The sequence below is a fragment of the Pseudochaenichthys georgianus genome, chromosome 19, assembly GCF_902827115.2.
Source record: "Pseudochaenichthys georgianus chromosome 19, fPseGeo1.2, whole genome shotgun sequence".
NCBI classification, from domain to species: Eukaryota; Metazoa; Chordata; class Actinopteri; order Perciformes; family Channichthyidae; genus Pseudochaenichthys; species Pseudochaenichthys georgianus.
Window position 1 is genome coordinate 20964642 of NC_047521.1, and position 17860 is coordinate 20982501.

The following is a 17860-nucleotide window of genomic DNA, read 5'->3' on the forward strand; positions in this document are numbered from 1 at the left end:
GAATGCAGAGATAAGCGTATTTTGAGGAAGAAGACCAGGAGGAGGAGGAGGAGGAGGAGGAGGAGGAGGAGGGGGGCGAGATGAGAGTGGATGGAGAGAGAGAGAGTGGGACCCGGATGCTGATGCGAGTGAGACGAAGGAAGGAAGAGGAGAGAGGAAAATATCGATTTACGGCAAGAAAACCAAAGGGAGTGTAATTCAGGGGGGCCTTTTACCCTGCGTGAACTATTATTAAAAGTGAGGTTGGGGAAATAAGGCAGTCGATAATTGTGCGAGGTTATCTGCGGATATATTTTTTTACCTGTGTATCCGCCGGTGAGGAGGGAGGACACGCCAAAGGAGAGAGGAGAAGATGCTGTGATCTGCAGGGATGTAGAGAGACGGGGGAGAGTCAGGGAGGGGGAGGACTACGCTACGCTAAAAGATGGTTGTTTTGCCAGGAATTTCACCTCGAAATATTGTGAGAATGCGGAGGCCGTGTGATAAATCTAACCGTTTGGCGTTGAACTTCCGGAGGAGTCGCTTTTTTTGACAGCGAGACGGCCGTTGGTCCAGCCGTTGAAGCTAAAGCTAGCCTCGCTGCTGTGTGGGAGAGCGGCGGCGAGGCTAAAACATAGCATGTTGTTGCACCTGTGAAAGGCCTGCCAGAGAGAGTCAAACAGATTTAATTATCAGTGCTAACAACCAACCTGCGTATTTTGACATTTTGTTGGTTGGAGACGACCAGCAAATGATATAAATCTTTCCAACCTACGTGGGAAAACACGTTAACGTTCCTCTAATACGATAATTTCTACTTAATATCTACTTAACGTCATTATACAAATAAGCTAATGTACAGGAGTAAAACTCTTTAGTTTGTCATGTTTGTCTTTAGGGTAGTGTTCAGTATTTAACGCATACAACAGCCTTGTAACTTGCTCTCATTTCAGTTTCTCTTCTTCAACGTTATACATGTTAACTGTGCTTCAGAACAACTATATTTAGCTTTGTGTATTAACCAGATTTGGATAAAGAATGTTCATGTATCACCCATATGTCAGCACCAGTTTGCAGTTTTTAAGCATTCACCCAGTCAGTGTATCAGTATTATCACTGAAATAAAATCTGCAAAATTGAGCACCATCTTGTAACTGTATAAGCTGTATAATATCACAGTGATTGCAATAGCCACTGTGCAGATAGAGTAGTGTGTTAGCCTCCTTCAAGAGCAGTATGAGTAAGGAACTGTCTCTGAGTCAGTCAGCTCAATATGTTGGGCCCTACCGACTGGAGAAAACACTGGGGAAGGGACAGACAGGTGAGTAAACCCGGCTGGATTTTAAACTACTAAACGTAGACATTTAAACTCTAGATGACGAATCTTTCAAACATGTCTGTGTCTTATTTTTGCCTCTACATTTTCTATTTCAGGACTGGTCAAGCTCGGGGTCCATTGTATTACGGGTCAGAAGGTAGCGGTCAAAATAGTCAACAGAGAGAAGCTGTCTGAGTCAGTCCTGATGAAGGTACAGTATGAAGCTCGTCAGGTCGTTGCAGTGATCATAATGCTGATTTTAATCAAGATGCTTTACACAAACTGCTCCATATTCTCTATATTTAACTTCTGTATTCTCCTGGCTTGTGTGCTCTCTGCTTTAATATCTTCAGCTCTTTTTCTGCACATCTGTCTCTTCTCTCTAACCAGGTTGAGAGGGAGATTGCCATTCTGAAACTGATTGAGCATCCGCATGTGTTGAAGCTGCATGATGTTTACGAGAATAACAAATACCTGTGAGTTTCCTCTGCATTCAAAAGAGCCCCACAACTGCGCTCTATGCAGTCTGCATGCTTTATTCTGTGGCTGAATACTGAACTTTGGAGTAGGCTGGGTATTAATATTACTCCTATGAACTATATTAATCTCCTATTCGTCAAATCTCCCTTTTCACTTGTTTCTGCTTTGTCTCTTGCATTAAATCTTAAATGTTTTTGATTTTTCTTGAAGAAAATATTCACTAAAATGTTCAAATAAAGATCTTTCAGATTAAACAGGTATGTTAGCTTAAAGTGAAGGCATAACAAAATAAATTACAAGATTTCATATAAATATTTTAGACCAAGAATCATACATCCAAAATGCGTAGTATCTAAAACTATAAGAGTGTCTTAAAAAAAACAAAACTATTTTACAATTGTTGGTCCCTAATACTGTCTTTTTGAAATCACACTGTTCTTCCTTAATGTTGAAAGGTACCTGGTGTTGGAGCATGTGTCGGGGGGGGAGCTGTTTGACTACCTGGTGAAGAAGGGCCGGCTGACTCCGAAAGAGGCCAGAAAGTTCTTCAGGCAGATCATCTCTGCTTTGGATTTCTGCCACAGTCATTCCATCTGGTGGGTTTCTTTGCTGAGAGAGCAGTGGTCCTTAAATGAAACTCTTTAAACAATGAATAATCCATACCAAGTTGATGTGTCATGGAAGAATAAATCAGAAGCTGTCTTAGTCAGTTACATCAACAATGAATCATAAACATCTCTTTCTAATACTGACTCAATGTTTGCAGGCACTTTTCATCCATAAATATCATTTGGACACATTTTTGTCAGCAAATCAAGTTATACATTAGTGGATTGTGTAGCATGAACAGTTGAAAAGCGATAACCAGTACTGGAAATCTTACAGTTTCTGTTGTGTTTGTGTCAACAGTCACAGAGACCTGAAGCCTGAGAACCTGCTCCTGGATGAAAAGAACAACATCCGTATCGCTGACTTTGGCATGGCCTCCCTACAGGTGGGGGACAGTCTGTTAGAGACCAGCTGTGGGTGAGTACCAAGTGTTTGAGTGTGCTGTTAATGAGTACACCCATTTGAAATTTTGATTTGATTTTGTATTTCAGAAACAGTGTATATCAATGCATAACATAATGAATTCCTCATGATAAAGAGTAGATAATGTGCCACTTTTTAAAATACTACTTATTATTAGTAATTACTGCCAATTATTCCAGAATTGCACACGTAACAATTGTGCTTTTTTCTTTCATTTTAGATCACCACATTATGCTTGCCCTGAAGTCATACGGGTGGGTGATTCTCAAATGTTGGCACCTGTAATATAAACCATGCAGATGTTAATTCTAAAGTCATTTAGGAGATGTCTTAGATAAGCCCCTAATGAGCTGAAATTAAATCCGTGAATTGAATCAATCAAAGTCACTCGAGTCATATTGCGTCAGTGTATGATTCATTTTTTCTGTCGCAGGGAGAGAAATATGACGGGCGGAGAGCAGATGTGTGGAGCTGTGGGGTCATCCTTTTTGCTCTACTGGTGGTGAGTCTTTTGCTTCCATTTCACACCACAGTTTGGTCCTTTTGTAAAGACCCCTTTATGTTTCTGCAGTCTTCCTTCCCCTTCTTCAAGTCAGGTTTATTCTTACCCCTTTTTTTGTCCTTTTCATCCCATCCTTTCTCCTACAGGGTGCCCTGCCCTTTGACCATGACAATTTACGGCAGCTCCTGGAGAAGGTGAAGAGCGGGGTGTTCCACATGCCCCACTTCATCCCCCCGGACTGTCAGTCCCTGCTGAAGGGCATGATTGAGGTCAACCCCGAAAAGAGGCTCACGGTAAGAGACTGGGCTCACACCAGGCTCAGAAACATGGGGTCTAAATGCCTTCTAAAAACTTTTATTATCATTCCTATATTTAGACTGTTTCCAAAGATAATTTTGTCAGATTTACACCTGTGTTACGATACGATATACTTTATTGTCCCCTTAAGGACATTTGTTCTGGACTCTGTCCTGCAGTACATCTACATATACAAACATAATAAACATTAAAATACATACACATATAATCAAATTGCGGTTTGCCTTTCATTCCTACTTTATGAATTTATCGGAATTGACAATATGTTCATGGTACATTTACATTCCTGTAGTTGTCACTGTAGAGAATGAAAAAATAGAGCCTAAAAATAAAATACAAGAGGATCACATAAGAAAGACCAGACTCCCAGAATGTTCCCATTCAATTATAAAAACGTTTCCTTTTCTTATGCAAGGAGACGTTATTCTTTATGTTAACCTAATTTTAGATGATTAAATTGATCGTTTTGCCCCAAAAATGATTGTCGCTGAATTCCTATTTTTAAAACAAATATTTGTTTCTTAAAAATAAAATGTGATTCCAACCAAGCCATTTTAAGAGTTCCAAGCATATTTTAATGATTCATTAGGATAATATCATGAATCACACCTACAGTACTTAAAAAATATCGTCCAATGCCAGAAATCAGAATAACGCATGTAATTGTGATTTAATGTACAATACTGATGAGGAGTTTGAAAGAAAAGTGTGGTGTGAGGTGTTTACACAGCACAGCTCTGCGGCCATCTGGCTGCAAACAGACTGTAGGAGCTAATGGCCCCATCTGCCCTGTCACCCTTTACAGCTAGAGGCCATCCAGAAACACGCCTGGTATCTGTGAGTATACGCTCTCTTTTTACATGCTGGACTGTTGAATGAAATACTAATCTAAAGCGATGTGTGGTCATTTTTAATTATTCATTATATCTGTGTCATTCATGTGTGTTTCATGGTGTGTGTGTGTGTGTGTGTGTGTGTGTGTGTGTGTGTGTGTGTGTGTGTGTGTGTGTGTGTGTGTGTGTGTGTGTGTCTCCCAGGGGTGGTCGTAATGAGCCGTGTCCCGAGCAGCCTCCTCCCAGGCGAGTGTGTGTGAAGCGAATCTCTTCCCTGACGGAGCTGGACCCAGATGTGTTGGACAGCATGCACTCGCTCGGGTGTTTCCGAGACCGAGGCAAGCTCACGCGTGATTTGCAATGTGAAGAGTAAGTATTTAACATAACTGTGTTTAACCGTGAACGCCGCGTGACCTGGAAAACATTCACACTTACTTACATAATGAAGTGCAAGTGAACAGCCCTGCAGTACAACCACTACTGCTCTAATTACAATGGACAGTAATGAGGTTATGTTATAAAACAATTTGAAACTGTTGAAAGATTGAAAAGTATTATGTAACTATTATGTAAGACAATACAGTACGTGAAACATCTAGTTATACTAAATGCATTTATTAAAGACTGCAGTATTTTAGTTACTATTATTCTGCTCACACATTCATGTACTTCATTTATGATTTGTTGTACTCCTGTGTATTGTGGACAGATATTTTGAGAGCTGTGTGAAAGCAGAAAGGGGATACAGTTCCCTCTCCAAAATGCAATGTGAAACGTTAGTGAAAGAAAGCAAGATGGCGGATGAAGCTGTGTGATCCACACCTTACAAAAATCAAAGTCATGGTGCAGTCAGGTGCTCATTGAGAAAACAAAGCAATATTTAAATAAAGATTTGTGTTCAAAAAAGCCTGTGTTTTGTTGTTTTGAAGTGGAAAACGCTGGAGATCAGGCACCTCAACATACCTCACCTTAACACATAGTTATAGTAGGAGTAGGTATTTGGACCGATGTTTATGTTCTTCTGTTTGTGTCTCAGAGAAAACCAGGAGAAGATGATCTATTACCTGCTGCTGGACAGGAAAGAGCGCTACCCCAGCTATGAGGACGAGGACTTGCCACCGCGCAATGACGTAGGTCAGTCAATAGGGGGCAGGAGGGATCCACTCAACGCAGGGAGCTGCTTTTACCAGCCTAGGTTTCTGTGAAGAGATTTTACTGGAGTGTGTGAGTCTGGGGCCAAACACAGGTACCCTCAGAATTATTTACACACTACTGGGTTTTGGATAAGATATTTGTACAGATAGCCATTAGACCAAGAAGCCAGTCAAGGTCATCCCCACCATTAACATCGGCCGAAGGCCTCTTCTGTCTTCAAAAATCATTTAAAATTGGACAAAACTGGACAAAACTGGGTGAAGAGGGCTATTCTTTTTGATTAAATAAAGCTACATTTATCACAGTCACAGATGGCACAGAGAGCCAGTGGGAAAATCACACTTTTGAGTACTGTAAAAGAGAAAATAAATGCATAGTGACAACAGAGAGCGAGATGATGAAGATGAAGCCACATTTTTTACTAACAGGAAGCAATAGGGTTTATTTATTTAAAAAAAACACCTAACCAGTACCACTTCAGGGGAAAGAAACAGCATATTTCTCAGAGTGACAGTTGCCCAACGTATCCTGCAATGTAAGTCAAACTTAGCCAAAAACTGCAAATAAATGCCGGTCTATCCTTTCATAACTTTATGTCGGTGCTCCACAGCAGACCCTCCTCGAAAGCGCGTTGACTCTCCGATGCTGACGCGCCACGGCCGCTGTCGCCCCGAGAGGAAAAGCCTCGAGGTGCTCAGTGTTACTGAGCAGGGGTCCCCTACCCCGCCTCGCAGGGCCCTGGACTCAGCTGCACACAGCCAGAGGTACATATAGTATGCTAACACACATGCATTACACACAGCTTCTCGTTGCTCATACTCTTTGTTTGCTGACAATCCTTTGACCTCCACTCTGGTCCCCAGGTCTCGCTCAGTCAGCGGAGCATCAACCGGTCTCTCCTCCAGTCCTCTCAGCAGTCCCAGGGTAAGGGCCTGGTGGCCAAACTTCGACAAACTGTACACATTTAACTGTTGCATTGATTACCTGCACTGTCTTTGATCAGAATGCAAGCATGCATTATAAAATATTGAAATCCAACATTATTTTGTATTATTTAACTCCCCCAGGATAGACTCACAATAATCAGGCCTTTGAACGACCCCCCCCCTGCTTGATTACACTTTGATTTGGTGTAGAATTCCCTTTGTGTGACTATCCCTTGGCTGCAACTCAGCATTGCAACACTGTGTGGGAAGCCTAATATTAATAATAATAATAATAATACATTTATTTTGGGGGGCGCCTTTCATAACACCCAAGGACACCTTACAGGGTTACAGATTTACAATTTACATTTACAATTTTACCTTACAAGTTAAAACAGTGGATTTAGTGAAGTATCAGCCGGGGTAAGACAAGACAAACAACAGGAAATTGACTACAAAAGGACACAGAAGGACACAGGGTACAGATTATAAAGAAAATGCCAGTTTGAACAGGTGGGTTTTGAGTTGGGTTTTGAATGTTGTTATGGAATCAGACTGTCGGATGTGTCGTGGCAGGGAGTTTCAGAGTCTGGGAGCCGAGCAGCTGAAAGCTCGAGCACCCATGGTTTTGAGGCGATAGCTTGGGACGGTGAGAAGTCCTACAGACGAAGAGCGGAGGGTGCGGGAGGGGGTGTACTCCTGAAGGAGGTCAGAGATGTAGATGGGGGCAAGGTTATGGACAGCTTTGTATTTGAGTAGAATGTTTTTGTAGTCAATATTAGCTTAAGATAAGCTTCAGGAAGCATATTTACACAGAACAAGAACTGTCCATTTTGGCCAGTATCACTTACATTTAAAGCACATTAAGAAGGGATCACTTACAGTTACTGGCAGCATGAACAGGAGGAATGATTACACGCACAGAAACTCTTCTGATGGACCCCTGGCTATTGTTTTAAGACAGTCTTCAGAGATCCTATCCTTAAAGCCTTAATGTTATGTGTGTGCTTCAGTGTTGCCCAATCAGCAGAGGCCACATGGTTAGCATTTCCATCGAGCCCTACAGTGAACATTTAGGTCATGTCATATTCTGATAGTTTGTTGATAACAGTGCCGTTAACCAATTTGTCCTTTTGAATTTTGAAGTATTGATGACATTAAGCTGGGACTGTAATTTAAAGTTATTTATTATGTATTCATTAGTTTTGTGACAATATTCCCATGTTATATAAACAAATGTAGACCTTAACAATGTCTAAGAATGTCATAAATACTGCTAATCATGTGTGTTTTTTAACAGTAAAAATCATCATTACACTAAGTAGTTTCAATGTGTGTTTAGCTATCAATATCAGTGTGCTGTGCCTTAAACTGCTTTTATAAAAATGTAACCACATTCACGACCCCCTCAAGTATCCATTTATCAAGTCTTCAGTCATTCTTACACATCATCACCAGCACACCAGTTCCTCAGATTAAATCTCACCCGACAGGAGGTTTGTGTGGCATTCTTCTTCTGTCTTCATGTCACTTATCTTCCTCATCATGCATGAACTAGTTGTGTGCACCATTCTCAAGAATATGTCATTGAACCTTTAAAAAGAGGATTAATTTGGGTTTATTGGATAGTTCGCTCATGTTCTAAAACAGCCCATAGATGGTGAATAATTCATCCTTAACTGCAAGCAATAACTTTTTCACTGCCACTGTCTTTAGTCACTAAATGTTTAACCCAGTCACTACCACAATCACATGAAATATGAAGAGCACAAAAAGATGAAGCGCAGACGTGAATGCTTCTTTAGTCACCGTTGCTAGTATTGCATTTGACACTTTCACTACTCACAAGATGCACTCTTTTGTCATGAAGCATGATATTCATCTCCATCCTTTCTCCATGTTCCATCCCCTCTCTTTCTTGGTATCCATCCCCCCACCCCACAAACCCCCCCCCCCTTCCCAGTCCTATCAAAGCCCCATCTTCACTTTCAGCCAATCAGACGTCACCTCAGCCACCGCCACCCTCCTCTCAAAGGAGTCCAAACAGGGAAACGCCACCACTCCTCGCTCCGCACGGGCTCATGAAAAGCCCAAAGCTCCCCCCAACCCAAAGACCCAGACCCTGCCCACCAAGGGACCGGCCGACCGACCCCACCTGCAGCCCATCAAATCCCTGCCTCTGCACAACCCATCCTCCCGCTCACCCTCCCCCTCTCCACTCCTGTCACCCATCCCTCGTTTCTTCTTCCCCTCGTCTTCTGTCCTTAAGTCAGTGACTAAGAGCTTCTACCCAAACTCTGCCCACTCTGTGCCGCAGGTTACCCCCCAGGGCTCTCCGTTGCCCACACCCTTGGGCACCCCTGTCCACCACCCTCACCACCCCTCCTCTACCCCGCCCTCCTCTTCCTCGTCCTCATCCTCCTCGCGGGCAGAGGGAGGGGGAGGGGTGGGCTCTCTGTCGCTGACCCCGCCCTCCAGTCCCGGGGGGGTAAGCGGCATGGCGGCCAGCAGCTCCGCCCACTGGAGGACCCGCCTCAATTCTTTCAAGAACAACCTCCTGGGCTCGCCGCGTTTCCATCGCCGCAAGATGCAGGGTGAGTTTGTAGGAAGGAATGTGGAGGTGTCGTGATTTTAAGGTCTCAACATTATCTGCACCAGAGTTGACTAAACTAACAAACTGTAGCTCATCAGCTTTAAGACGTTTTTTCTACTTACACAATAGGACATATTCACTATATGATTATCATGGCCAAATCAATAACAGCGACTATATTATTGAGATAACTATTGAAATAAAACAAACAAATACTGCTTTAAGTCATATTCATCTTTCATCTTGCCTTTTATTTTGTCAAATAAATTACACTTTTATGTGCGTGGGGTCTTTGGGGAGGGAGACAATGCGAGAAAGGAAAAAGCAGAAATGATTAAGGAGGCGCTGGATTATTTACACATGTTTCACAGAGGTTCGGAAACTTTTCAGAACACATACCAAATCAAATTTCCCAAGCCACCTTAGCTATACAGTATACAGCCTTTGCTGTTCCTCTGGCCCTGTTAATCCTAGAACTGCGGTAAAGTTTGTTTGAGGTTGGATATTCAACATTCACTCCGCTCTTAATACTCAGTTTCACAGACTGCCAGCATTTAAAGCTCATATCTAATCCAGCCCTTACTCTTTACCACAGGGCTTCCCTTAGGGACCATCAACAAATCACTGTATGAACAACACAAAGCCAATGTTATCGCCGCCGTGCTAACTGAACCATATTAGTGACATAATGCTAAAAACTTGTATACAATCAATTAGTATGATGTCCCATGAATAATTGATTCCAAATCAATGCAGCATTGTATTACTACACTGGCCAAGTAGCACACACTTTTCTTTATTGGATTTTAGTCAACTTCCTTTTTATATTAATATTTCCATTAAAGAAGAGGTGTGTCCTACTTGTCCAGTGAAGTAATTCAATGCCATTGGGTTACAGGAAATTGAAGCTAATGAAAATAAATCTGAAATTCCACTTAAATATACATATAAAAGAGAATGTGGGCTAACATCCAATAAAAAGGTGTGTCTTTCTAGTTATACAATGCTGCATCGATTCAGAGTCAGAGGGTGTTTCTCAATGTCGAGGAACGCTGCTCCAGAGCCACTATTTCAAGCATACTACGTCATCGAGTGCCGCCGAAGGACTGTTCCAATGTCCATCATACTTGGAATTCTACCGAGCCCGGCGTACTTTGTAGCGAGAAATTTCGAGGCTGCACATGTGTAGACTCTGCGGTCTTAGGGTGTTTCTCAATGTCGAGTACGCTTGCTTGGTAGCACATGTCTTCCGAGTCACTTGCTTCAGAAGCGAGGCAAGAATACTTCCTGGTATTCGGAAAACGAAGAGTGAACCAGGCGACCAAGGCCGTTTCTCAATCTCGAGGATACTGGCTTCCAAGCCAATATTTCAAGGATGCTACGTCATCGAGTGCCGCCGAAGGACTGTTCCAATCTCCAGCATACTTGGAATTCCACCGAGGCCGCGTCCTTGGTTTGGGGGAAATTTCGAGGCTGCACATGGGTAGACTTCACGTCCTTAAAATCCCCACGATGCTTTGCGCACGGACCAATTTCAAAAACTCTTGCAGAGAATGGCTGAACCGACGCAGCACACATTTAAATGTAAGTATGTGGCGTAGAAAATGTGTATGTGTAGTAAATGTGTTACTTTGTTACATTTGTTACCACCATAAATGTGTTCCGTGAAAGTAAAGCAAGTTCATAATTAGATAGACATCGTGAGGTATTTATTTTCGGTACAGTTTATGTTGAAACCATTAGAGAGAGTGGCACACTTGTTAGCCTGTTCCATTCTTCTTCGTTTTCCGAAGCCGTGGCTTGGAAGTATACTTGCTTCGTTTCTGAAGGAAGTGACTTGGAAGTACGCGACTACCAACGACTACCAAGCCAGCATCCTCGCGATTGAGAAACGGCCCCTGTGTGCAGGTGTGCGTCATATGAGAGGCCCCGCCTTACATTTTCCGCCACAGATTTGGGGAAATTGGTCCGTGCACAAAGCATTGTGGGGATTTTAAGACCGCAGAGTCTACACATGTGCAGCCTCGAAATTTCTCGCTACGAAGTACGCCGGGCTCGGTAGAATTCCAAGTATGCTGGACATCGGAACAGTCCTTCGGCGGCACGCGATTACATAGTATGCTTGAAATAGTGGCTCTGGAGCAGCTTTACTCGACATTGATAAACGGCCTTAAAATCCCCACAGTGCTTCACGCAGGGACCAATTTCCAAATCTTTGGCGGAAATCGTGCTCCATTTAAGGCGGGGCCTCGCATATGACGCACACCTGCACACCTGTTAGCCTGTTCCACAATTCTTTGTTTTCCGAGGCTAGGAAGGATTCTTGCCTCGCTTTTGAAGCAAGTGACTCTGAAGACATGTGCTACCAAGGAAGCGTCCTCGACATTGAGATTATTATTATTTTGTACCACACCATACTTTTCACTTATGGGCAAACTACCACAATGGTTTTCAAATGGTAATTTATTATTGGAAAGTGAAACCCTTTGGTTTAGAGCGAGGACTGGGTCTGCTGACGGTCTGTGATACTGGGTGAGATGACCTTCTGGATCCAGGACATTATTCCGAATATCCAACCTGAAACTAACTTCACCGCCGTAGTTCCAGATTGCTGTAGCCTGGTAACATCTTCTCATTTTCTTTCTAGAAGTGGCGCCGCATGGCACCTCAACTGCCGACCCCTCTTCAGCAATGAAAGGTTCGTCTTTCAGGGTCGTGTTGTCAGTTGCCTCTCGACTGTATTTTTTATAGTTATTATAGTTAATCCAAAATTAAAATGTATTCTGTTTTAATCATTGACTGAAGATTTAAAATCTGACTGCGTTAAGCTAAGTTAGTTAATTTCATGCTGTGTGTCAGACATGACATCATTTCATTACTAAAACATTCAAATGATTAACAACTCATTTTTACACTTTCATTGTATTTTAATGTGTACAAGTAAAAAATAACTGTTACTCAAAAATAATTAAATGACACATTTTCGGACTCGGGCCAGTTGGAGGGCACTTTTGGGTATGGCAAGGCTCTTCTGTACCACCAGGTGAAACAAGCGGACCAAAACAATAATATTATGTGTATTATTAGAATAATATCCATCTTTAATTTGTTTTTAGTATCATGCTATCATGATGTCATTCTAACACTGACAAACATCCATTTTCTGTTCCAGCATACAGTGTCCTGACCTCTTTAACCCGCATGGATCATATCTTAATATTTTTTTCCCTCTGACTTCCAGTTGAAGATCATCTATTGAACTGCTAATATTAAAAGTGAGTTGTCTCTTTCAGTTCCTACATCAGAAGACATGTCCAGTCTAACACCAGAATCCAGCCCTGAGTAAGTCGCGATAAACGGGTGGAGTCGTTTTAACTCTTGAAGGCTTTGTGTTTGTGAGGTTTATTTTGGCTCTGTGTATTTGCTTCTACTGTATATGTTTTCTGTCTGGCTGCCAGGCTGGCTAAGAAGTCGTGGTTCGGGAACTTCATCGGCCTGGAGAAGGAGGAGCAGATCTTCGTCGTGATCAGAGACAAACCTCTGAGTTCGGTCAAAGCCGACATCGTCCACGCCTTCCTGTCTGTGAGTATCTGAGCTGGTCTGTCTTCATTCCTCTCACTATCAACACTTGTTTGTAGAGGCATGGCTCTCACTGGCTATAAGGACTTCACACGCACTCTCATACTGTACGCATTTCTTTCACGTTTTTTTTTTTTTTTAATCTTGCTCACCCGTGGCACGTTTATCTATCACTTTGCTTTCACCAATGGCTCACTCTGTCTCTCTTCTCCTCACCCTCACCCTTTGTCTCCCTATACTCACGTTTGTACCCGTACCTCTCCTGCCTCGTAAGTCTGTTGGTCTCTCTGCTTCTTCTCTCTCTCCCAACCACACAGATCCCGTCGCTCAGTCACAGCGTTCTTTCACAGACCAGCTTTCGGGCCGAGTACAAGTCCTCCGCCGGCCCTTCTGTCTTCCAGAAGCCCGTCAAATTCCAGGTGGACATTTCTTTTTCCGAAGGCGAGAGGGAGCGAGAGAGGACCGAGAGGGAGGGCAGGAGGGAGACAGGAATCTACAGCGTGACGTTCACCCTCATTTCAGGCAAGTTGGCCGATCATTTAATTGGGAGTTTATTCAACTCCATTCAAATTTTAAAAGAAGTTTTGGTCGTAATTACTTAAAATAAAAAAAATGACATAACTAGTTTCAAACTGAGTGAGGGGTTAATTGAGAGGATCAATAATAATTGGTTTATCTAGCCTTGGACAGAGCCTGGCTAGCTGTTTCATCCTGTGTCCAGTCTTTATGCTAAGCTAACAGGCTGCTGTCTGCCATATACTAATCTAACTTTGATTCAAAAAGGGAACATTTAATAAAAACATGTTCACTTATTCTCTGATCCTGACGTTTTAAGGTTGTATTTTGTATAGACATTGAGAACTAATACCTGAAACTCATGACCTATTTGACAAATAAAAAAGATATCATCTGGAAATGTTAAAGTCATACTTTCAGTTCTTAAAACGTAAGCATAATATTTTGCGTGACTCGGTGCATCTCCAGGTCCGAGTCGCAGGTTCAGACGAGTGGTGGAAACGATTCAAGCCCAACTTCTCAGCTCTCATGATCAACCCATGGCGCAAGCCCTATCTGGTGAGACTGCTTATTCACGCTTGTGCTTCCACCAGAGTAACAATATGACCTTTTCCATGTTTGGATTTATTATTCTAGGTATGTGCAGGGGCATTTATGTGTTTTTCTTGCCTTTTTATGTTTTGAAATATATTTTATTGGCCAATACTTCATTTCCTTGTGCTTGAAACGTCTCTTGGTATTTACAGATACACACACATATAGGTGGCTCTAAACTAACTTATTACACCATGAGCTATCTGAATATATGCAAATGTATGTAAATGTATGTAAATGTATGTAAAAGTCAGTGCCAAACAATTAAAATGTAAACTTTAGACTTGAAGTGCAATAAAAGACTTTAGCATAACTGAAGGGCAAAACTATATAAATACTTTATTGATAAAATAAAATATAAGCCAACAGAATCAAACAAGACAATAAATAAAGTGCAATACTGTCTGAATCCTGACTAGACAGCTTTAGAGCATGTCTTCACATTGTATAGTTTTCTTTTTTTTAAACTTGTGTTACTTTTCTTGTTGTATGACAGAACACAATCACAGATTTTTTGCCAAGAAAATCAGTTTGTCAACTTTCTCTGGCTTGAGATTTCTCTTTTCTTTTTTTTTCTTTTTTTTTTTATCACGATAGATACGATATCTCTGAAAAAGCATATCGTGGAGACCTAATATCGTCACAACGATATATATCGTCATATCGCCCACCCCTAGGCTGAAGTAGTGCAGTTGATCTGTCAATAAAGGAACTGAATTTAAGGCTTACCCCCCATTTCTGTAATCAAACATTCCATAGACACTAAAGCATGTATACGGCTGTGGTGGTGTTGGGATCAGGGGAGTGCAAACCCCACTGCAGTCAGCATGTCGTTGTGTCCCTGGGCAAGACACTTCACCCCAAATTGCTCCTGTGGGGATTGTCCACAGTATTGAGTATGCAAGTCGCTTTGGATAAAAGCGTCTAACAAGTAACATGTAACGTATACGTCGAGAGTGACTTTCCTGTTCTCGTCTGCTGATCCCTTCCCAGATGAGAAGAACGGCCGGCCCCACGGGACCCCCACCCGCCAAAACTCGAGGCGCTCCGAGGGTGGGGGCGACAGGTGCGAGTGGGGCGACCGGGCGGACGGAGGAAGCATCGGAGGCAGCGGGGGGGTCCTGCAGCGCAGAGGCTCGGCGAAAGAGAGAACCCGACTGCTGTCCTCCAACGGAACCCAATCCCAACCGTAGGAGAGAAGTGAGTCAGCGTAGCGGGATGCCTGAACCACAGCGGGAAGAAGACAGTGTAACTTCATCTCCAAGTGTCCCTGCAAGCCATGAGCTACTCCTTTTCCTCCTTGACTAAGTTATTGAAGGTGCAAGGGTTGAGTATTTCTCCGTCACGCTTTCCCCCCCCCCAACTCCACATTGTTTTGATCTTCTGGATCTCCAGGATTCCTATCCCTTAAATGAGAAGTGTTAAGGAATCACCCTTTAAGGGAAAACATATAAATGTGAATGAGCAGTTTGGTATCCCTCATAGATACAGCTTCACAGATCCAACTAGGAATTTTGAAATACTAATGTGCATGCCAGTTAGCAAATCAGCCTGCTAAAGGATGCTGAAATGATCAGATAGGCTAGTCTACCATATCGTCGTAATACAGTATCTGACACCAAAAAGAAGTAACAGTCTTGTGACGGTTCTCAAGATTACTCTTTAAATTAACCAGTGCGCTCATATCATTATCAAGCAACATGCAGTCCATACTGAAAGAAATATAGATGTATCTCTGCAGAAGAACCCTAAGAGTTAGCAACCTGCTCCCACGTCAGTGAGGAGCTGAGCAAAAGGTCCTGATTTTCTCAGGAGAAACAACAGCCTGGAACTCCAGCGGTGTCTTCTCCTGAGCTAAAGAAAACCAACCAAGTAAGCTAAGTAAGTGAATGTGAAAATAAATATTTTTTTATTTAGTTTGTATTTATTGTTTACATATTTATTTCGAGGATGTCAGTAGCACAGTGACGGCAGTACAGACAGAAACACTCGACAGTGCCGGAGAGGGGACGTTGCTTTAAGAAGGCGTTAAAGTTCAATGTTTTGATTCTTTTTGTATTTTCTTTTTACTCAGAGACAATATGAAACAATGCATCTAAGATTTTCACGTTGGACCCTTGTTGCTCTGAACAAAAGTATTTTTTGATTTGAACAGAAATATGAACATAACTATATGAAGAAAAAAAAAAACATTATGCGTGAATTGTTCCATGAACCTCATCCCTGCTGTTTGAGGCCAGAGTAAGAAGAGTGTTCCTGGCCTGTGGATCAAACAGACGCCACCTTTCTCGTCAAGCTTGTCTCCTATTGCCATAGTATTTATGTACTGACTCAGAACAAAATGAAACAACAACAAAAAAAACTCACAAAGGAAATTGATCAATGGACATTTTCATGATGCCGGACTCTAAAGGCTTGCGATGTCAATTCCTCGTTGTGCAGGACTTCAAAATGGGAAGCAAGCAAAGAGTCTCCTCACCCCGGGATCCTCACTTCTTCAGTGTTCACCAACAAGCCAAGTAGTCCATCACTGCACCCACGCTCACCACCAGAGAGTCACACCATCCTGCAAGCAGACGTAGCAGCTCGGACAGTCACGTAGTCCTCCAGCACTCGATCAGACTAGTCGATGTTTTTCACCAGTCTTCCATACAGCACAATATGCAACACAAGTGCAGAATGTTTTCAGAGAGACACACAGTGCTACAGTTCTGGTTATTATTTCGTTTTTTATATTTATTCACTAACGTATCCATCTATTTATTTTTTTGGTCAGGTGGTTGATCGTGTCATGTATTTGATTAGATTTAATGCCAACAAAAGCTAATACAAGTTGCCTATTTCAATTCTCATTATCACTGTTTTTTGAGCATCACTGACAAGTTGCTCTCATCTTACCTCTCTGATGATATTTTTTTATGTCACATCATATTTATCGTGCTTATCTCTGGTAACGCGCGCGCGTGTGTGTGTGTGTGTGTGTGTGTGTGTGTGTGTGTGTGTGTGTGTGTGTGTGTGTGTGTGTGTGTGTGTGTGTGTGTGTGTGTGTGTGTGTGTGTGCGCGACGGGTGGATGGCGGCTGAGTGAGAGTGAGATGAATACTTTGCAGCAGATGCCTTTTGAGCGTACAGAGTTTTAAACTGACCCAGGAATACTACATGAACTAACAGCCAAACGCTAACCGGCACATCATTTCTCTCATGCATTAAATGCTTGCTATTTCGCTTCATCTCTTGCTTTTTAGCCTTGTCCCCTTTGACCTGTCCGTCTGCCTCTTCACCCGTTGTGTAGCCTTCATCACGAGAGAAACTGTACAAAGTTGTTTGCCTCACTGTCCGTGCACACTCTTTGATTGCTCACCATCACCACTTTCATCTGTTCTCGTCACGACGTCACCTTCACTATCATTGACCCAACTCTGGCTAAGATTGTAAACTATTCTCCATTCATAAGGGTCAGTAGAATAAGGTGTATACAAAAAAAAGGAAATGTCTATCATAATTTAAATATAAAAAGTGCACTATTATAACTATTGCCTGTGATAAAAAGAACAATTATGATTGAATTGATGGTCAAAATAAAGAGAGATCCACCTTATTGTTATGGTTACAATAATAAACCCTAAATTCATGTGTGTGTCTATTTAGTTTCTGGGCTAAAATGTTGTCTGTTCATTTTATGTGGCTGTTTTTTTGGTACCACTTTATAATAAGACTACCCTTATAAAGGGTTTACGAATAGTTTGTATTTCATTTATTAATTTGGTTGTGAACACTTTATAAATCATTAATAAGCTTTTATAAGACATGAGATAAACAGGGCAACTGTGACCGGTTGCTTGCCAAATAGTGAGCCCACATGTATCTGTACGAAACGGTAGTAACTCATTAATACATGGGAATGTGTTTTACACTTTACAATAAGGCTCCCTTTTGGCAACTATAAATGTTAGTAACTCGTAAATAAATAGTCATAAAGAGATGCCAAGAAACATCAAGATGGATGGGGGGGAATCAACTCAGTGAACAACAGATA

The 17860-nt window shown here is 42.1% G+C and overlaps 1 protein-coding gene across 8 annotated transcripts; it reads left to right on the forward strand.

Annotated features, from left to right (window-relative positions):
* Positions 1–103: 103 nt before the first annotated feature.
* Positions 104–17448, forward strand: brsk1a (BR serine/threonine kinase 1a). 8 transcript variants are annotated; one of them, XM_071206790.1, is made up of 20 exons: positions 104–1300; positions 1414–1508; positions 1688–1773; positions 2233–2373; positions 2687–2803; positions 3030–3063; positions 3243–3311; positions 3458–3604; positions 4435–4466; positions 4667–4831; positions 5499–5596; positions 6228–6381; positions 6481–6541; positions 8507–9137; positions 11784–11834; positions 12430–12478; positions 12595–12718; positions 13033–13237; positions 13700–13786; positions 14804–17448. In XM_071206790.1, exons 1-20 carry the CDS (start codon positions 1216–1218, stop codon positions 15016–15018), a joined length of 2646 nt encoding a protein of 881 aa, XP_071062891.1. In that variant the 5' UTR covers positions 104–1215; the 3' UTR covers positions 15019–17448. The 8 variants fall into 8 exon arrangements, with proteins under 8 accessions (XP_071062891.1, XP_071062895.1, XP_071062896.1 ...); XM_071206794.1 differs by having other exon boundaries at positions 8861–9137; XM_071206795.1 differs by having other exon boundaries at positions 6231–6381; positions 8861–9137.
* The last annotated feature ends 412 nt before the right edge of the window (positions 17449–17860 follow it).